The sequence below is a fragment of the Salmo salar genome, chromosome ssa01, assembly GCF_905237065.1.
Source record: "Salmo salar chromosome ssa01, Ssal_v3.1, whole genome shotgun sequence".
NCBI lineage: Eukaryota > Metazoa > Chordata > Actinopteri > Salmoniformes > Salmonidae > Salmo > Salmo salar.
Genome location: NC_059442.1, coordinates 10,623,023 through 10,644,687, shown reverse-complemented (window position 1 = coordinate 10,644,687; position 21,665 = coordinate 10,623,023). Strand labels below are relative to the sequence as shown.

The 21,665-nt window shown below is 45.2% G+C and overlaps 1 protein-coding gene across 1 annotated transcript in view; it reads left to right on the top strand.

Annotated features, from left to right (window-relative positions):
• The first annotated feature begins 19,588 nt into the window (after positions 1-19,588).
• The window catches only part of dlk1 (delta like non-canonical Notch ligand 1), a 7,507-nt gene continuing 5,430 nt past the window's right edge, over positions 19,589-21,665 (top strand). Inside the window, exons 1-4 of the mRNA XM_014212233.2 lie at positions 19,589-19,761; positions 20,125-20,204; positions 20,413-20,476; positions 20,812-20,942. Of these exons, the coding sequence (XP_014067708.1) occupies positions 20,135-20,204; positions 20,413-20,476; positions 20,812-20,942 (265 nt within the window). The 5' untranslated portion in view covers positions 19,589-19,761; positions 20,125-20,134. The remainder of the gene's footprint in view (positions 19,762-20,124; positions 20,205-20,412; positions 20,477-20,811; positions 20,943-21,665) is intronic.

The following is a 21,665-nucleotide window of genomic DNA, read 5'->3' as shown; positions in this document are numbered from 1 at the left end:
TGGAGTCACGCGATGACGTGTGGTCCTCCCACTATGACTCAGGAAAGCAAGCAGTTTATTAGGCTACAGATTAAATAATTTATGATAAACTTCACAGGGTGGTGAAAGTGCACAGTGATGAGCTTTATGATGATCGATGATTGGCTGCTCTCATGCTTTTCCATTGTGCACTTCACAAAGTAGATGGCATCATGAGGCAGGAAAATTATGTGTATATATTGAAGAAGCAACATCTCAAGACATCAGTCAGGAAGTTAAAGTTTGGTCGCAAATGGGTCTTCGAAATGAACAATGACCCCAAGCATACTTCCAAAGTTGTGGCAAAATGGCTTAAGGACAACAAAGTCAAGGGATTGGAGTGGCCATCACAAAGCCCTGACCTCAATCCTATAGAAAATGTGTGGGCAGAACTGAAAAAGCGTGTGTGAGCAAGGATCCCTACGAACCTGACTCAGTTACACCAGCTCTGTCAGGAGGAATGGGATAAAATTCACCCAATTTATTGTGGGAAGCTTGTGGAAGGCTACCCGAAATGTTTGACCCAAATTAAGCAATTTAAAGGCAATGCTACCAAATACTAATTGAGTGTATGTAAACTTCTGACTCACTGGGAATGTGATGAAAGAAATAAAAGCTGAAATGAATCATTCTCTCTACTATTATTCTGACATTTCACATTCTTAAAATAAAGTGGTGATCCTAACTGATCTAGGACAGAGAATTCTACTAGGATTAAATGTCAGGAATTGTTAAAAACTGAGATTAAAAGTATTTGGCTAAGGTGTGTGTTAACTTCCGACTTCAACTGTATGTATATATATACATACATTTTATATATACATATATATATATATAAAACATATTATAATGGTTACATGCATTTGTTAGGAAATGGCACCATCACGCAGAGCTTCCTTCAATGTAGCAGCGTCACAGAGCACACTGTAATGCAGATCCAGAGAGAAGACAAAATGACCTTGAGAAAGAGAGATGGCAGAGAGAAATGGAAAAGGATGATTGCGGATATCAGTGAGAGACAGAAGCGTGTTCTAAGGAAAAACTTGAGAAAGATGAAGAGAGAAGAAAAGGCCAGAGCAACAACCAGGGAATATTTTACCCCAACCCCCACACCTCCCCCACTTCCTGAACATGACCCAATGCCAGGGCCCTCAAGGTTAGAGCAAGCTTGAAGCTGGGCACTTTGATGCTTTATTAGTCAGGATCTATTTGAGTTGTGTTCACAATATGTGTGCATTATTCTATATTACTGAACATGTCAATGTTATTACTATGTTTGTTTGTTTGGTTTGTTGATTCATTCATTCATTGATTAACTGATTCCTTGATTCATTAATTGATTAGTTTACTGATTGCAATATTAATAGTGCTGATTGTGTTTTAGACAAAGACGTCACGGTCAAATAAAGACCAATGATGAAAAGAAAAGGCTCACGAAAGAGATCAAGAAACTTCAAGCCACCTTGGAAAAAGAGAAAAATACAAGACATTTCAAACGCACTAAGGGGAACTCCAAATCTCCTCTGATTGCTGTGCTGAGGCATCATCCTGTCCATCCAACCATTAGAAAAACTCTTCTGTTGCACTCCTCATTGGTCGAAAGCATTATAACTAAACATCACAACACCAGAAAAGTGAAGGAGAGGCAGATGTTTGCAAGAGTAACTGCTGAGAAAATAGTGAAGACGTGCAGACTGCAAACGCTTTCCCAGAATACTCTAGTTTTTTCAAAGAAGAGGGCTGGATCAGATGTAGATCTTTGTACCTTTTGTGTGGACGAAGAGAAACCGGGCAACTGCTGAATTCAAGAAAAAAGTGAAATCCTTTTTGAGGGATGGTGTGAGTCGCATGACTGTAGGACGAAACAAACTGTCACACGAAACAGAAAGAAGATGCAAAGGTTGCTGACAGACACAATGAAGAATCTACACAGGAAGTTTCTGTCTGAAAGTCAAGACTCGATCTCATACTCTTTCTTCTGCACCTTTAGGCCATTTTGTGTTGTGGCACCCATGGAATCGAGATGTGCCAGTATAAAACCCACGAGAATCTCGAATTCATGGCTAACAGCCTTTACAGCAGTGGGCTTTTATTGCCCAAAAGATCTTAGCAGATGCCACTGTGTGCAACACCAAGTCTTAAACCCCTGCATATGATGAGTACGGTGAGTGTAAGGAATGCCACATTAACACTCACATCTAAAACCCCATCAAACAAAGAAATTGCCCTGACCCAATGTTCAGTTGAGAGCTCCAAAGATGAAGAACAGAGGGCCAACATTATAGTGAAGAAGGAGGTGACGACAACTAAGGACACACTTTTCAGTCAGTTCCAGGACCTTCAGGTTCAGGTACCACCTTTTCAACATCCGATGGAAGTATGTAGCATACAGAGAGCTGAGGGAGAATCTCAAGCACAACCCGTGTTTGATTCATGTGGACTTCAGTGAGAATTACTTCTGCAAACACTCTATGGAAGTCCAGTCGGTTCATTTTGGAGGATTGCATTAGCAGGCGACCCTCCACACTGGAGTATTATATGCAGGAGCACAGCCTTCACCCGTTGTCTTCTGCTCCATCACCCCATAAAGAAGGCAAGACCCGCCAGCAAGCTGGGCATACCTTGAACAAGTTCTGGAGATGGTAAAGGAAAGGTACCCATAAGTTAACCGGCTGCACGTCCTCAGTGACGGGCCAGCAAGCCAGTAAAAACAGAAGAAGAAATTCCTTGTTTCGACTGAACCATTCAACAGAGGAATCCACGACTGAGGCTCCAAGATCAACTCTAGAAGCTGCTGAGGCTCCAAGAACAACTTTAGATGCTGCTGAGGCTCCAAGACCAACTCTAGAAGCTGTTGATGCTCCAAGATCAACTATAGAAGCTGTAGAGGCTCCAACATCCAACTCTTGAAGCTGCAGAGAATCCAATATCATCTATAGAAGCTTCTGAGGCTCCAAAATCAACACTAGATGCCGCTGAGGCTCCAAAATCAACACTAGATGCCGCCGATGCTCCAATATCAACACTAGATGCCGCCGACGCTCCGAGATCAACTCCTGAAGCCGCTGACTCTCCGAGATCAACTTTTGAAGCCGCCGACACTCTGAGGTCATCTATAGAAGCCTCCGACACTCCGAGGTCATCTATAGAAGCCTCCGAAGCTCCAAGGTCATCTATAGGAGGCTCCAGGAGGCACCGAGCTAAACTCCGGAAGGCGCCGAGCTCAACTTCAGGAGGCGCAAAGGCGCCGATCTCAACTCCAGGAGGTGCAGAGGCGCTGAGCTCAACTCCAGGAGGTGCCGAGCTCAACTCCAGGAGGCGCTGAGCTCAACTCCAGGATGCGCAGAGGCGCCGAGCTCAACTACAGGAGGTGCCGAGCTCAACTCCAGGAGGCGCTGAGGCGCCGAGCTAACCTCCGGGAGGCGCCGAGCTCAACTCCGGATGGTGCCAAGGCGCCGAGCTCAACTCCAGGAGGTGCCGAGTTCAACTCCGGTAAGCGCCAAGTTCAACTCCGGTAAGCGCCAAGCTCAACTCCAGGAGAAGCCGAGCTCAACTCCGGAAGGCTCCGAGGTGCCGAGCTCAACTCCGGAAAGCTCCGAGGCGCCGAGCTCAACTCTGGAAGGCTCCGAGGCGCAGAGCTCAACTACGGAAGGCGCCGAGACGCCGAGCTCCGCTCCAGGAGGCGCCGAGCTCAACTCCAGGAGGCGCCGAGCTCAACTCCAGGAAGCGCCAAGCTCAACTCCAGGAGGCGCTGAGGAGCCGAGCTCAAGTCCTAAAGGCGCCGAGCTAAACTCCTGAAGGCGCCGATGCACCGAGCTCAACTCCGGAAGGTGTCGAGGCGCCAAAATAAACTCCGGAAGGCTCCATGGCGCCGAGCACAACTCTGGAAGGCTCTGACGCGCCGAGCTCAGCTCCAGGAGGCGCCGAGCTCAACTCCAGGAGGCGCCAAACTCTACTCCAGGAGGTGCCAAGCTCATCTCCAGGAGGTGCCGCGCTCAACTCCAGGAGGCGCCGAGCTCAACTCCTGAAGGCGCCGAGGCACCGAGCTCAACTCCGGAAGGCGCCGAGGTGCCAAAATAAACTCCGGAAGGCTCCATGGCACCGAGCACAACTCTGGAAGGCTCTGACGCGCCGAGCTCAGCTCCAGGAGGTGCCGAGCTCAACTCCAGGAGGCGCCGAGGTCAACTCCAGGAGGTGCAGAGGTGCCGAGCTCAACTCCAGCAGGCGCCGAGCTCAACTCCGGAAGGCGCATAGCTCAACTCCAGGAGACGCAGAGGCGCCGAGCTCAACTCCAGGAGGCGCAGAGGTGCCGAGCTCAACTCCAGGAGGCGCCGTGCTCAACTCCAGGAGGCGCCGAGCTCAACTCCAGGAGGCGACGAGCTCAATTCCGGAAGGCGCTGAGGCACCGAGCTCAACTCCAGGAGGCGCAGAGGCACCGAGCTCAACTCCAGGAGGTGCCGAGCTCTACTCCAGGAGGCGACGAGCTTAACTCAAGGAGGCACAGAGGCTTCAAAACAAACTCCAGAAGGATCCGAGGCGCTGAGCTCAACTCCGGAAGGCGCCGAGCTCAACTCCAGGAGGCACCGAGCTCAACTCCAGGAGGTGCCGAGCTCTACTCCAGGAGGCGACGAGCTCAACTCCAGGAGGCACAGAGGCTTCAAAACAAACTCCGGAAGGATCCGAGGCGCCGAGCTCAACTCCGGAAGGCGCCGAGCTCAACTCCAGGAGGCGCAGAGGCGCCGAGCTCAACTCCAGGAGGCACCGAGCTCAACTCCAGGAGGCGCCGAGCTCAACTCCACGATGCGCAGAGGCGCTGAGCTCTACTCCAGGAGGCGACGAGGCGCCGAGCTCAACTCCGGAAGGCGCCGAGGCACCGAGCTCAACTCCGGAAGGCACTAAGGCGCCGAGCTCAACTCCAGGAGGCGCCGAGGCGCCCGAGCTCAAAGCCTGAAGGCGCCGAGGCGCCGAGCTCAACTCCGGTAGGAGTTGCTCAACTTCCGAGCTCAACTCCAGAAGGCGCCGATGCGCAGAGCTCAATTCAGGAGCCGCATAGGCCAACTCCGAGCTCAACTCCGGAAGGCGCCGAAGCGCCGAGCTCAACTCCGGAAGGCGCCCAGGCGCCGAGCTCAACTCCGGAAGGCACCGAGGAGCCGAGGTCATCTCCAGGAGGCGCAGAGCTCAACTCCGGGAGGCGCTGAGCTCAACAAGATAAACTGTAGAATATGCTGAGACTCCAAGTTCAACTCTAGAACCTGCTGAGGATCCAAGATAAACTCTAGAAGCTGCTGAGGCTCCAAGATCAACTATAGAAGCTTCTGAGGCTCCGAGATTCTATAAGAACGAATCTAGACGTGGCTGAGGCTCTAAGATCAACTCTATAAGCTGCTGAGGCTAAAATATCAGCTCTTGAAGCTGCTGAGGCTCTAAGAGCAACCCTAGAAGTTCCTGAGGCTCCAAGATCAACTCTAGAAGCTGCTGAGGCGCCAAGATCAACTCTAGAAGCTGCTGAGGCTCCAATATCAACTCTCGAAGCTTCCAAGGCTCCATGATCAACTCTAGAAGCTGCTGAGGCTCCAAGCTCAACTCTAGAAGCTTCCAGGGCTCCAAGAATACCTCTAGAAGTCTCAGATGCTTCAAGATATACTCTAGAAGCTGGTGAGATTCCAAGATCATCTATAGAATCTGCTGATACTGCAATGTCTACTCTAGAAGATGCTGAGGCTCCAAGATCAACTCTAGAAGTTCCTGAGGCTCCAGGATCAACTATAGAAGCTTATGAGGCTCCAGGATCAACTGTAGAAGCTTCTGAGGCACCAGGATCAACTCCAGAAGCTGCTGATGCTATTAGATAACCTCAAGAAGCGGCTGAGGCTCGAAGATCAACTCTATAAGGTGCTGAGGCATCAAGATCAACTCTAGAAAATGTTGAGGTTCCAAGATCAACTCTAGAAGCTGCTTAGGCTCTAATATCAAATCTAGTAGCTGCTGTGGCTCCAAGATCAACCGTAGAATATGCTGAGAATCAAAGTTCAACTCTAGAAGCTGCTGAGGATCCAAGATAAACTCTAGAAGCTGCTTTGGCTCCAAGCTTAGCTCTAGAAGCTGCTGTCGTGTCTTTGGCTATGCCAGATTAAGTGATATTTCATGCTATTCTATAAAATCCTTTCTCTGTAATTAATATTACCTGATTAAGCTAATCATGTAAATGTAATTAACTAGAAAGTCGGGGCACCACGGAAGAACGTTTATAGAGCCGTTATCTTCCGAATAAACTCTTAAAATACTTAGTAATCTTTTACATCGATAGCCGTCATCTTAATCATCTTATTTTCAGTCTCATAATGAAAGTTGTAAATTCTTGGTTATCTTCACGAACCCTGGCTAACAAGTTGAATCAGCAATACAAAATTGGGTTTAATTATTTATTTACTAAATACCTAAACCAATCACACAGAATTACAAATATACAGAATACAAATGATGTCATACAGAAAACGTCCTGGTGGACGGAACCTGTATGAAAGCTGGTTACACAAAGGAAAGGGGGTTGGGCTTGAATGAAAGAGCGGGAAGACTTAGGAACAAAGAAACAGCAGCTATGCTATCGTAAATACAGAATCTTATGCATTCTAAATTACCGCCCATTTGGAAAAGGAAATTGCAATAAATATTTACTCTGAGCTGCGCTTCGGTAGATTGGTCGTAGATGTTGGCCGGGTTGGCCAACAGATCTTCCTGTCCTCGGAAGAATGTCTCTGGTGGTAAATTGGATACGTGGTGGTATCTTCGTCTGTTTGTTAGACTGGATCCGTCGTCCGTCCTTTCCTAGCCCACGTCTACAGCGGCCGCTGCTAACTCAACGGCTAGGAAGTATCACTTCTGTAGTGAATAAGCTCAAAGTTCATACCATTCGCCATCAAAGCTCACGCCGAGGTTGGCTTAGTTCTGTACTTGACGTGTGTCCTTCTAACGTAGAGGCTGCAGACCTCACGTACTGGAACAATGGTTATCTTTTCGTCATAGGCTTATATAGTGGAGAGGGGGAAGGATGTGTTTCATCGTTTATAACCCCTGTCTCTTCACAGGGGTGGGCCACTGATCAAGCAGGGCACTTTCCTTATGAAAACCCAATTCTCTCATTTGGAAGCTAAAATTACATTTAATCTCCTAACAAACAATTTCAATATCAAACATTTCAATTGCATAACAATTCCATGTTACTCTGATAACTAGAGGGTGTATACTTTCTCAGGTACAGTTTATGTCGTCCTGTCATCAGTCATAATGTCTCAGATGACAACCGAACTGACATCCATACTCATTACGTTCCCAAGCATATTTCCAACTGGTTTTATTACCAAAATATGGTTCCTTTTCCCCATTTGTTTGATGTTCCCAGACTCTCTATATTTAACACAGGCTATTCAAGTCCTTCAGTAGGGTCAGAAAGAGAGGGGAAGGGAGAAAGGTATTTATGGGGGGGTCATAAACCTTACCCACAGGCCAACGTCATGACACTGCTGAGGCTCCAATATCAACTCTAGAAGCTTCCAGTGCTCCACGAATACCTCTAGAAGTCTCCAAGGCATCAAGATCAACTGTAGAAAATGTTGAGGCTCCAAGATCAACTCTTGAAGCTGCTTAGGCTCCAATATCAAACCTAGTAGCTGCTGTGGCTCCAAGATAAACTGTAGAACATGCTGAGAATCCAAGTTCAACTCTAGAAGCTGCAGAGGCTCCAATAATACCTCTAGAAGTCTCTGAGGCTTCAAGATCAACTCTAGAATCTGCTGATACTCCAATGTCAACTCTAGAAGATGCTGAGGCTCCATGATCAACTCTAGAAGCTTCGGAGGAACACATTTCAACTCTAGAAGTTCCTGAGGCTCCAAGATGAACTATAGAAGCTTCTGAGGCTCCAAGATCAACTATAGAAGCTGCTGATGCTATAAGATCAACTCAAGAAGTGACTGAGGCTCTAAGATTAACTCTATAAGCTGCTGAGGCTAAAATATCCATTCTTGAAGCTGCTGAGGCTCAAATATCAACTCTAGGAGCTGCTGAGGCTCCAAAATCAACTCTAGAAGATGCTGAAGCTCCAATACCAACTCAAGAAGCTACTGAGGCTCAAAGATCAACTCTAGAAGCTGCTAAGGCTCCAAAATCAACTCTCGAAGCTTCTAAGGCTCCATAATCAACTCTAGAAGCTCCTCAGTCTCTAAGCTTACCCCTATTAGCTGCTGATGCTCCAAGATACTGTAGAGCTGATCAGGCTCCAAGATCAACACTTGAAGCTGCTGAGGTTCCAAGATCAACTCTAAAAGCTGATGATGCTGTAAGATCAACTCTAGAAGCTGCATAGGCTCCAATATCAACTCTAGAAGCTGCTGAGAATCCAACATCAACTCTAGAAGCTGCTGAGGCGCCAATATCAAATCTAGAAGCTCTGAGGCTCCACAATCAACTCTAGAAGCTGCTGAGGCTCCAAGATAAACTATAGAAGCTTCCAAGGCTCCAGGAATACCTCTAGAATTCTCTAAGGCTTCAAGATCAACTCTAGAAGCTGATTAGGCTCCAATTTCAGCCCTAGTAGCTGCTGTGGCTCCATGATAAACTGTAGAATATCCTGAGAATCCAAGTTCAACTCTAGAAGCTGCAGAGGCTCAAATTTCAACTACGGAAGCTGCTGAGGCTCCAATATCAACCACAGAGGATTCTGAGGCTCCAATATTACCTCTAGAAGCTGCCGAGTCTGCAAGATCAACTCTAGAAGCAGCTGATGCTATAAGATCAACTCTATAAGCTGCCAAGGCCAGAATATCAAATCTTGAAGCTGCTGAGGCTCCAAGATCAACTCATTAAAGCTGTTGATGCTATAAGATCAAGTCTAGAAGCTGCATAGGTTCAAACATCAACTCTAGAAGATTCAGAGTATCCAAGATAATCTATAGAATCTGCCGATGCTCCAAGATCAACTGTTGAAGCCGCTGAGGCTCCAATGTCAACCAGAGAAGCTGCTGAGGCTCCAATGTCAACCAGAGAAGCTTCTGGGGCTCCAACATCAACTATACTGGCTGCTGTGGCAGTAGGCTCAACACTGGAATCTGCTGAGGCTCCAAGATCAACTCTAGAAGCTGCTAAGGCTCCAATATCAACTCTAGAAGCTGCATATGCTCCAACATCAACTCTACTGGCTGCTGTGGCAGCAATATCAACTCTAGTAGCTGCTGAGGCTCCACCATCAACTCTTGATGCTGCAGAGGATCCAAGATCAACTCTAGAAGCCGCTGAGGCTAGAAATATTAACTCTAGAAGCTGATGAGACTCCAATATGACTTCTATAAGCTGATGAGGCTACAAGATCAACTCTAGAAGCTACATATGCTCCAACATCAACTCTAGAAGCTTCTTAGTATCCAAGATCAGCTACTGAGGTGCTATTATCAACTGTAGAATCTGCTGAGAATCCAACATCAACTCTAGAAACGGCGGAGAATCCAATATAGAAACTATAGAAACTTCTGAGGCTCCAAAATCAACTCTTGACGTTCCTGAAGGTCCAACATCAACTCTAGAAACTGCTGAGGCTCCAATATCAGGCTCCAAGCTCAACTCTAGAAGCTGCTGAGGCTCCAAGATCAACTCTAGAAGCTGATTAGGTTCCAAGATCAACCCCAGAAGCTGCGAGACTCCAAGATCAACCCTAGAAGCTGCTGAGGCTCCAATATCAAATCTTGAAGCTGCTGAGGCTCCAAGATCAATTACAGATGCTGCAGTGGCTCCAAGATCAACCCTTAAAGCTCCTGGGACTCCTAGATCAACTCTAGAAGCTCCTGGGGCTCCGAAATCAACTGTAGAAGCTGCTGAGGCTCCAAGATACTGTAGAGCTGATCAGGCTCCAACATCAACTCTAGAAGCTGCTGAGTCTCCACGATCAACTCTAGAAGCTGCTGAGGCTCCAATATCAACTCCAGAAGCTTCTGAGACTCCAATATCAACTCTAGAAGCTGAAGCTCCAAGATCAACTCTAGAAGCTGCTGGGGGCTCCAAGATCAACTCTAGAAGCTGCTGGGGCTCCAAGATCAACTCCTGAAGCCGATTAGGCTCCAAGATCAACCCTAGAAGCTGCTGAGGCTCCAAGATCAACTCTTGAAGCTGCTGAGGCTCCAATATCAACTCCAGATGCCGCAGTGGCTCCAAGATCAACCCTTGAATCTCCGGGGCTCCGAAATCAACTGTAGAAGCTGCTGAAGCTCAAAGATCAACTCTAAAAGCTGCTGATAATGTAAGATCAACTCTAGAAGCTCTTGGGGCTCAAAAATCAACTGTAGAAGCTGCTGAGGCTCCAAGATACTGTAGAGCTGATCAGGCTCCAACATCAACTCTAGAAGCTGCTGAGAATCCAAGATCAATTCTAGAAGCTGCTGAGGCGCCAATATCAACTCTAGAAGCTCTGACGCTCCAAGAATAACTCTAGAGGCTGCTGAAGGCTCAAGATCAACTGTAGAAGCTGCTGAGGCTCCACGATAAACTCTAGAAGCTGCTTATGCTCCAATATCAACTCTAGTAGCTGCTGTGGCAGCAAGATCAACTCTAGTGGCTGATGAAGCTCCAACATCAACTCTCGAAACTGCGGAGAATCCAAGATCAGCTCTAGAAGCTGCTGAGGCTCCTAAATCAACACTAGAAGCTGCTGAGGCTCCATGATCAACTCCTGAAGCTGCTGAGGCTCTAAGATCAACTCCTGAAGCTGATTAGGCTCCAAGATCAACCCTTGAAGCTCCTGGGACTCCAAAATCAACTGTAGAAGCTGCTGAGGCTCCAAGATACTGTAGAGCTGATCAGGCTCCAAGATCAACTCTAGAAGCTGCTGAGGCTTCAAGATCAACTCTAAAAGCTGCTGATGCTGTAAGATCATCTCCAGAAGCTCTTGGGGCTCAAAAATAAACTGTAGAAGCTGCTGAGGCTCCAAGATACTGTAGAGCTGATCAGGCTCCACCATCAACTCTAGAAGCTGCTGAGAATCCAAGATCAACTGTAGAAGCTGCTGATGCTCCACGATAAACTGTAGAAGCTGCTTATGCTCCAATATCAACTCTAGTAGCTGCTGTGGCAGCAAGATCAACTCTAGTGGCTGCTGAGGCTCCAACATCAACTCTAGAAACTGCTGAGAATCCAAGATCAGCTCTAGAAGCTGCTGAGGCTCCTAAATCAACACTAGAAGCTGATGAGGCTCCATGATCAACTCTAGAAGCACTGATGCTCCAAGATCAACTCTAGAAGCTGCTGAGGCTCCAAGATCCTCTAGAGCTGCTGAGGCTCCAATATCAACTCTTGAAGCTGCTGAGGCTCCAATATCAACTCCAGAAGCTTCTGAGACTCCAATATCAACTCTAGAAGCTGCAGAAGCTCCAATGTCAACCAGAGAAGCTGCTGAGGCTCCAAGATTACCTCTAGAAGCTGCAAAGGCTCCAAGATCAACTCTTTAAAGCTGTTGATGGTATAAGATCAAGTCTATAAGCTGCATTGGTTCAAACATCAACTCCAGATGCTGCAGTGGCTCCAAGATCAACTCTAGAAGCTCCTGTGACTCCTGGATACACTCTAGAAGCTCCTTGGGATCCAAGATCAACTCCAGAAGCTGCTGAGGCTCCAAGATCAACTCCAGAAGCTACCGAGGCTCCAAGATCACCTCTAGAAACTGCTGAGGCTCCAGGATCATCTATAGAATCTGCTAAGGCTCCAAGCTCAACTCTAGAAGCTGCTGAGGCTCCAAGCTCAACTCTAGAAGCTGCTGAGGCTCCAAGATTAACTCTAGAAGCTGCTGAGGCTCCAAGATCAACTCTAGAAGCTGCTGAGGCGCCAAGCTCAACTCTAGAAGCTGCTGAGGCGCCAAGCTCAACTCTAGAAGCTGCTGAGGCGCCAAGCTCAACTCTAGAAGCTGCTGAGGCTCCAAGATCATCTATAGAATCTCCTGAGGCTCCAAGCTCAACTCTAGAAGCTGCTGAGGCTCCAAGCTCAACTCTAGAAGCTGCTGAGGCTCCAGGATCAACCCTAAAAACTGCTGAGGTTTCAAGATACTGTAGAGCTGATCAGGCTCCAATATCAACTCTAGAAGCTGCTGAGGTTTCAAGATCAACTCTAAAAGCTGCTGATGCTGTAAGATCAACTCTAGAAGCTGCATAGGCTCCAAGATCAACTCTAGAAGCTGCTGAGGCTCCAAGATCAACTCTAGAAGATGCTGAGGCTCCAAGATCATCTATAGAATCTTCTGAGGCTCCAAGCTCAACTCTAGAAGCTGCTGAGGCTCCAAGATCAACTCTAGAAGCTGTTAAGGCTCCAATATCAACTCTAGAAGCTGCTGAGGCTCCAAGATCATCTATAGAATCTGCTGAGGCTCCAAGCTCAACTCTAGAAGCTGCTGAGGCTCCAGGATCAACTCTAGAAGCTGCTGAGGCTCCAATATCAGCTCTAGAAACTGCTGAGGCTCCAAGATACTGTAGAGCTGATCAGGCTCCAATATCAACTCTAGAAGCTGCTGAGAATCCAAGATTAACTCTAGAAGTTGCTGAGGCGCCAATATCAACTCTAGAAGCTCTGATGCGCCAATATCAACTCTAGAGGCTGCTCAGGCTCGAAGATCCTCTTGAGCTGATCAGGCTCCACGATCAACTCTAGAAGCTTCTTAGGCTCCAAGATCAACTCTAGAATCTGCTGAGGTACCATGATCTGTGTGCACCATTGAAACCATGTGGCGACCAGAGGCCCTTCACTTTCAGTATATTGGTCAGTGGTGTGTGGTGTCCTACAACATTGAGCCATACCTAGGAATCAGCACAGATGTGGAGTAGGATAAAATCTAGGTAAAGGGCATGCACCGCAATGGAATAAACACATTTTTCTGGCCAAGCCCATGTGACGATATCAGCTGGTATGCTGACGACCAGGTAGTATGTCTGATCCCAGAGCCACAGGTACGTAGCCCTTTCCTGCAGTCAATGACCAAAACTGCTCTCTTTGGCCTCATTGATGGAATGTTATAAAACATTTTTGAAAATGTCATAATTAACGACAAAAATCGAGTGTTTCTATGTTTTGCTATATTTCAATCATCTGTAATGTATATAAAGTGTAATATTGGGGTGCAAACTCAAAAGTGAATACATTTCAACTCTATATCTGACCTTTTTAAGCCCATAACCATGTGTGGGAGGTGTATACTTTTGTTTCAAAGTAGATTTGTTTAAGACTATCAAGAATCACTTTGTGTGATCCTGATTCAGCCCACTGCCATAAAAGGTTAATAAAAGGTCTGTATCAATGGAAGCTACTTGTAACACAGACGCATTGAGAAGCAAGTATTTGGGGTGAATTTAATAATACAATAAGCATGGAACAATACAAAACAAGAGTAACGTCTGGACATGAAAAACAATAATACTAATACTGCCTGGGGAATGAACCAAAGGAAGTGACAGATGTAGGGGAGGTAATCATAAAAGTGATGAAGTCCAGGTGAATCTCATGAGGCGCAGGTGCGCGTAACGATGGTGGCAGGTGTGCGTAATGATAAGTAAGCTGGCGAGGTTGACTGCCGGAGAGGGGGAGCGAGAGTAGACGAGACACTAATAGGAGGTATAAAAAAACACTTTGGTGCTACAACTGGAGCAAAGGGACTTACAGTACGTAGAGGCGGTTTAGAGTGGAGGCGAGAGAGAGGCTGAATGGGAAGAGCGAGGAAAAGGTATGAAGTGGAGCAGATGAGAGTTAAGAAGGGGAGGGTCTTTTTAAAGGTTCAAGTATCATAATATGTATGAAATATTTTATAAATGATGTTGAAAACTTTTTGAATAACCATTTTATTATGCTTGAATCGTGAGCCGAGAATTGTTAGGAGCAAAATTAGTACGGCTGTCTATAATAAAATGCTTGATTAGTGTTAATATTTTCAAATGCAATCCAATTGTTTTACATCTACTGTCGCTACAGTTAATTCCAAAAGTATTCAGTACCAAAAAAATGCATGAAATGAAATGTATGAAAATGTATGGAGAAAAAAATTTATGAAATGTATGGATTCACTACTGTAAGTCGCTCTGGATAAGAGCGTCTGCTAAATGAAGTAAATGTACATTTAAATATATTCAGACTCCTTGACTTTTTCACATTTTGAAACGTTCCAGCCTTATTCTAAAATGGGTTGAAGACATTTTTTACTCATCAATCTATAAACCATACTCCATAATGAAAAAGCAAAACAGGTTTTTACACATCTTTGCAAATGCATAAAAAATATAAACAGAAATACCATATTTACATAACTACTCAGACCCTTTACTATGAGTCTCGAAATTGAGCTCAGTTGCATCCTGTTTCCATTGATCATCCTTGAGATGTTTCTTCAACTTGATTGGAGTCCACCTGTGGTAGATTCAGGCACATACCTGTCTATATAAGGTCCCACAGTTGACAGTGCATGTCAGAGCAAAAACCAAGCCATGAGGTCAAAGGAATTTTCCGTAGACATGATTGTGTCAAGGCACAAATCTGGGGAAGGGTACCAAAAAATATCTGCAGCATTGAAGGTCCCGAAGAACACAGTGGCCTCCATCATTCTTAAATGGAAGACGTTTGTAATCGCCAAGACTCTTCCTAGAGCTGGCTGCCCGGCCAAACTGAGCAATCGGGGAAGAAGGGCCTCGGTCAGGGAGGTGACAAAGAACCCAATGGTCACTCTGACAGAGTTCCAGAAAATCCTCTGTGGAGATGGGAGAACCTCCCAGAAGGACAACCATCTTTGCAGCACTCCACCAATCAGGCCTTTATGGTAGAGTGGCCAGACGGAAGCCACTCCTCAGTAAAAGGCACATGACAGCCCTCTTGGAGCTTGCCGAAAGGCACCTAAAGGACTCAGACCATGAGAAACAAGATTCTCTGGTCTGAAGAAACCAAGATTGAACTCTTTGGCCTGAATGCCAAGCGTCACGTCTGGAGGAAACCTAGCACAATCCCTACGGTGAAGCATGGTGGTGGCAGCATCATGCTGTGGGGGTGTTTTTCAGCGGCTGGGACTGGGAGACTAGTCAGGATCGAGGGAAAGATGAACGGAACAAAGTACAGAGAGATCCTTGATGAAAACCTGATCCACAGTGCTCAGGACCTCAGACTGGGGTGAAGGTTCACCTTCCACCAGGAAACAACCCTAAGCACACAGGCAAGACAACGAAGGAGTGGCTTCGGGACAAATCTCTGAATGTTCTTTAGTGGCCCAACCAGATCCCGGACTTGAACCCGATCCAACATCTCTGGAGAGGCCTAAAAATAACTGTGCATTGACGCTCCCCATCCAACCTCACAGAGCTTGAGTGGATATGCAGAGAAGAATGGGAGAAACTCCCCAAATACAGGTGTGCCAAGCTTGTAGCGTCATACCAAAGAAGATTTGTTTTAAAATGTTTATAGATTTTCGAATATTTGAAAAACCTGTTTTTGCTTTTTCATTGTGGTGTATTGTGTGTAGGATGATGAGGAAAAATACAATTTAATAAATTTTAGATAAGGCTGTAAAGTAACAAAAGTCAAGGGGTCTGAATACTTTATGAATGCACTGTATTGTTTGATTTGCTTGCCATCTATAGTGGTGATGAGTGATGACAGTAGGCTGACTGACAACTTTACCAGGACAAGGACTTGCCGATGTCAAGAGCTCTCCAAAAACCTAATCTCTGACGAAGCAAGCTAATTATTATGTTGGTTTCTTAGCTAGCTAAATGCCAAATGGATAGGTACCTTCATGTATTCGAAATTACATGATCATTGATGTTAACTTATCATGAAAAGCATGCAGCTGCCTGCTGTATAACTCTGATAATAGAGATACATGTGCACAATTGTTTTGCAATGGGAAATGTGTAGTTCTGACTATGCTCAATAGGTGATGATTTTAAAACCAAATAGTTATAACAATTACTTAACAATCCCTTGAAAACGGCATGTAAACTCAGCAAAAAAAGTAACGGCCCTTTTTCAGGACCCTGTCTTTCAAAGATAATTCGTAAAAATCCAAATAACTTCACAGATCTTCATTGTAAAGTGTTTAAACTTCAGTAGGGTAGGGGGCACTATTTTCACCACCGGATGAAACGCGTGCCCAAAGTAAACTGCCTGTTACTCAGGCCTAAAAGCTAGGATATGCATATAATTGTTAGATTTGGATAGAAAACACTCTAAAGTTTCTAAAACTTTTAAAATAATGTCTGTGAGTATAACAGAAGTGATATGGCAGGCGAAACCCCGAGGACAAACCATCTCACCCCCAAAAATGTTCAGCTTACCACTATTTTCAATGGCTAGTATTTTAATAATACATTTTACATTTACATTTTAGTCATTTAGCAGACATTCTTATCCAGAGTGACTTACAGTAGTGAATGCATACATTTCATAAAAACTTTATTTTTGTATTTTATTTTTTTGTACTGGCCCCCCATGGGAATCGAACCCACAACCCTGGCATTGCACACAACATGCTGGCATTGCAAACAACATGCTCTAGCAACTGAGCCACAGATTGCAGTTCCTAGGGCTTCCACTAGATGTCAACAGAAAGAGTTTCAGGCTGGGTTTTGGAAAAATGACCCAGAAATTGTAGTTTTTCTAGGTGGCTCCCATTTTGGCTGTAGTGTTTCCAAGCGCGTGGAGGAAAGCGCGTTCTTTCTTATTTATCTTCGGTAATGAACATAGTATTCTCCGTCTTAAATTTTATTGTTTATTTGCGTATTAGGATACCTAAGGTTTGATTATAAACGTTGTTTGACTTGTTTGGAAAAGTTTATTAGTAACGTTTGGGATTCATTTTGTATGGATTTTGATGGAGGGAAACTGAGTGGATTATTGACTGAAGCGTGCCAGCTAAACTGAGTTTTTATGGATATAAAGAAGGACTTTATCTAACAAAAGGACCATTTGTAATATAACTGAGACCTTTTGGAGTGCCAACAGAAGAAGATCTTCAAAGGTAAGGCATATATTATATCGCTATTTCTGACTTTCGTGTCGCAACTGACTGGTTGAAAATGATTTGTCATGCATTTGTATGCGGGGTGCGGTCCTCAGATAATCGCATGGTTTGCTTTCGCCGTAAAGCCTTTTTGAAATCTGACACCTTGGTTGGATTAACAAGAAGTTAAGCTTTATTTTGATGTATGACACATATAATTTTCAAGAATGCTAAATATTTTAATTTAGTATTTTTGAATTTCGCCCTCTGCAATTTCACTGGATGTTGTCCAGGTGAGACGCTACCGTCCCACGTACCCTAGAGAGGTTTTAAACACTCTTTCCCATGCTTGTTCAATGACCCATAAACAATTAATGAACATGCACCTGTGGAACGGTCGATAAGACACTAACAGCTTACAGACGGTAGGCAATTAAGGTCACAGTTATGAAAACTTAGGACACTAAAGAGGCCTTTCTACTGACTCTGAAAAACACTAAATGAAAGATGCCCAGGCTCCCTGCTCACCTGCGTGAACGTGCCTTAGGCACAGCAAGGAGGCATGAGGACTGCAGAAGTGGCCAGGGCAATAAATTGCAATGTACGTGCTGTAAGACGCCTAAGACAGCGCTACAGGGAGACAGGACGGACAGCTGATTGTCCTCGCAGTGGCAGACCACGTGTTACAACACCTGCACAGGATCAGTACATCCGAACATCACACCTGCGGGACAGGTACAGGATGGCAACAACAACTGCCCGAGTTACACCAGGAACGCACAATCCCTCCATCAGTGCTCAGACTGTTCGCAATAGGCTGAGAGAGGCTGGACTGCGGGCTTGTAGGCCTGTTGTAAGGCAGGTCCTCACCAGACATCACCGGCAAAAACGTTGCCTATGGGCACAAACCCACCGTCGCTGTACCAGACAGGACTGGCAAAAAGTGCTCTTCACTGACGAGTCGCGGTTTTGTCTCACCAGCGGTGATGGTCGGATTTGCGTTTGTCGTCAAAGGAATGAGCGTTACACCAAGGCCTGTACTCTGGAGCAGGATCAATTTGGAGGTGGAGGGTCCATCATGGTCTGGTGCGGTGTGTCACAGCATCATCGGACTGAGCTTGTTGTCATTGCAGGCAATCTCAACACTGCGTTACAGGGAAGACATCCTCCTCCCTCATGTGTTACCCTTCCTGCAGGCTCATCCTGACATGACCCTCCAGCATGACAATGCCACCATCCATATTGCTCGTTCTGCGCGTGATTTCCTGCAAGACAGGAATGTCAGTGTTCTGCCATGGCCAGCGAAGAGCCCGGATCTCAAACCCATTTAGCACGTCTGGGGCCTGTTGGATCAGAGGGTGAGGGCTAGGGCCATTCCCCCCAGAAATGTCCGGGAACTTGCAGGTGCCTTGGTGGAAGAGTGGGGTAACATCTCACAGCAAGAACAGGCAAATCTGGTGCAGTCCATGAGGAGGAGATGCACTGCAGCACTTACTGCAGCTGGTGGCCACACCAGATGCTGACTGTTACTTTTGATTTTGACCCCCTCTTTGTTCAGGCACACATTATTCAATTTCTGTTAGTCACATGTCTGTGGAACTTGTTCAGTTTATGTCTCAGTTGTTGAATCTTGTTACCTTCATACAAATATTTACACATGTTAAGTGTGCTGAAAATAAATGCAGTTGACATTGAGAGGACGTTTCTTTTTTTTGCTGAGTTTAGTTGTCAATTGTTTTATTGGTACTGGGGTCAGTCTCCTTGCCCCTTCCAGCAGCCAAATTGAAGGTATTGTGACGTTTTAATGAAAACGACCTATAGCCATAGAAATATAATGAATGGAACGGGCTTGGAACCTCTAAACCTGGCATTTTGACTGGTAAACTCATGGTACAATCGCGATTTGGCTGCCTGGTATTGTGACAATCATCTCCATGTTATTTTGGAATGTTCTATCGACTGATGCTGGATTGCCATGGCAATGTAGAATGTGGGTCATGCTAACTGATGTGGGTCATGCAATGGAACGTATTTTTTTTGTAATTGACTCAACAAATCACAGTACAGATTTAAGGGTACACTTCCTGCTTTTACTTCCTGGCTTACTTCTCATTATGCCATCATTGACTTAAATGGAGACGCGATTTTAATTAATTATATTTATATTATAGTACATCCTCCCCTAGTCTACTGTAGTTCCAATAAAGTCTGGGAACACGAAGAACCCCGTAAATTAGAGCGTTGAGTCTAAGCCCTTCTATTTCTGGCGCAAGAAAATACCCCTTTCCCTGAGGAAGGAATTGGAAATAGTAGGGGTAGAATATAATTCAATTTGCATATTTGTAGAATTGACCAGACAATTGTTAATGACAATAAATGTTTAAATGGTTACTGTATCATAAACAATGACGTCTTACAAAACAAATGAGATTGAATGATTATGGCAATGAACCCTGCTGATACTTTTGAGAAGTTTGTATAGATTGCGCTGCAAATGATTGAACAGATAACGTTAGGCTACGTGTGCCTTTCCCCTCATGTGTTCAGGAGGTCAGAGGACTGGACAGCTCCTTTCCTAAATCAGACGGGAGGAGCCAAGCGTGGACCATTATGCTGTCTACTCTATCACACAAAAACCTCACGTCTGAATAGCTACACCGCCGTCTTTATTCCAGTAAATATAGTGCCATGCTTGGACGCATCCAATATGACTGACTAGCTAGGTGAACAACTAAACGATATAGGTAAAATGTAAAATTTTAAGCAAAGTTATTGATTTAACAGTAAAGATTTAGGTTAATATCGTAGCGTTTTAGGATATAGTTCTGCTTGTCGCATTTTCGTTTGTGCTCGTGCGTAATTGGGTATCCTATGCTATTTAGCGCGTGGTGTGTAGGCTATTCTTTCAGAACAAGGGTTTGACGAATTTTAATTCAGGTCCGATGTTGCATGCACGTATAATCAACTTTTCAACAATGTCAACCTGTTCTTTTGAGGCGAGGGACTGGTCGTGCTGAGCGCAATAGGTTATCCTACTAAACCCTGTAGTTATTTTTGACAGAGAAATTAGAAACTGAGCTGCGACTTGATAAATGCTTATTTTACAGGAGACGAAGCATGCTGAAAATCAGGATGTGCCTCACAACATTTGGGTTATTTCTGGTCTTGAGTGTTGCCATCACTAAAGGTAATTTATCACATCATCCATTATAGTTTCCATTATAGCAATAGTACCCTCATTACATAGAGGCTGTCATTGAGATTTAATAACTTAATAATAAATCACTTACTAGCTGCGAGTATTTTCCTTTTAAATGATTGTTTTGTTTTATATTTTAGGTCTTTGAAAAGGCAATTCATAGCTAATCTCGTGTTTTCTCTTTCACATATCCAAGCTATTGAATGCAGCGCAGGGTGCAATCCTGAAAACGGCTACTGTGAAAAGCCTGAGGAATGCAGGTAATTAAATTCCCCTCAAATTATATAAGAGATCATCGGAAGTATGTTAAATATTTGTAGCAACCATGTTTCATCAACATAAGCAGTCCATTTTCATCTTATTTCACCCCATTTCCACATGGTCAAGTCGTCACAGACCAAACAAGAAATTATGTTTTTCATCCTGCTAATTCCAAGTTTAGATGTATTGTTTACAAATATATAAAAATCAACTTTTCCCAATCAATTATACAGTAATACACCCTGTGGAAACATCCAATAATATAGTCCAGCTGGGTGAGAAAAAACATGTGTGAAGCATAACAATGGTCTCTTCATCTGAATCATGTGTTCAGATGCAAACCAGGCTGGCAGGGGGTAACATGCACGCAGTGCATGCCCTTCCCTGGCTGTCTTCATGGCACCTGTGAGAAAGCATGGCAGTGCATCTGTGAAGAGGGCTGGATGGGGAGCCAGTGTGACCAAGGTGAGTCCAGTCCACTTTTCTCTCACGTCAGCCCTGACCATGTGAATAAGGTAGGATCCCATGAGATACAGCTGAATGATTCACCGATAGCACATACTTAGTTTAATCTTCAATATACTGTATATTTATGTACATTTTTATGACTTCGTGCTGAAAGAGAAAGCATCTGTTTGAGGGTGGAATGAACATAGTGTTTCCCGTCTCTGATGGCTGTATGTGCTCCACCATCTTAAAGACACCATGGTCCCGTCTCTGATGGCTGTATGTGCTCCACCATCTTAAAGACACCATGGTCCCGTCTCTGATGGCTCTATGTGCTCCACCATCTTAAAGACACCATGGTCCCGTCTCTGATGGCTCTATGTGCTCCACCATCTTAAAGACACCATGGTCCCGTCTCTGATGGCTGTATGTGCTCCACCATCTTAAAGACACCATGGTCCCGTCTCTGATGGCTCTATGTGCTCCACCATCTTAAAGACACCATGGTCCCGTCTCTGATGGCTGTATGTGCTCCACCATCTTAAAGACACCATGGTCCCGTCTCTGATGGCTCTATGTGCTCCACCATCTTAAAGACACCATGGTCCCGTCTCTGATGGCTCTATGTGCTCCACCATCTTAAAGACACCATGGTCCCGTCTCTGATGGCTCTATGTGCTCCACCATCTTAAAGACACCATGGTCCCGTCTCTGATGGCTCTATGTGCTCCACCATCTTAA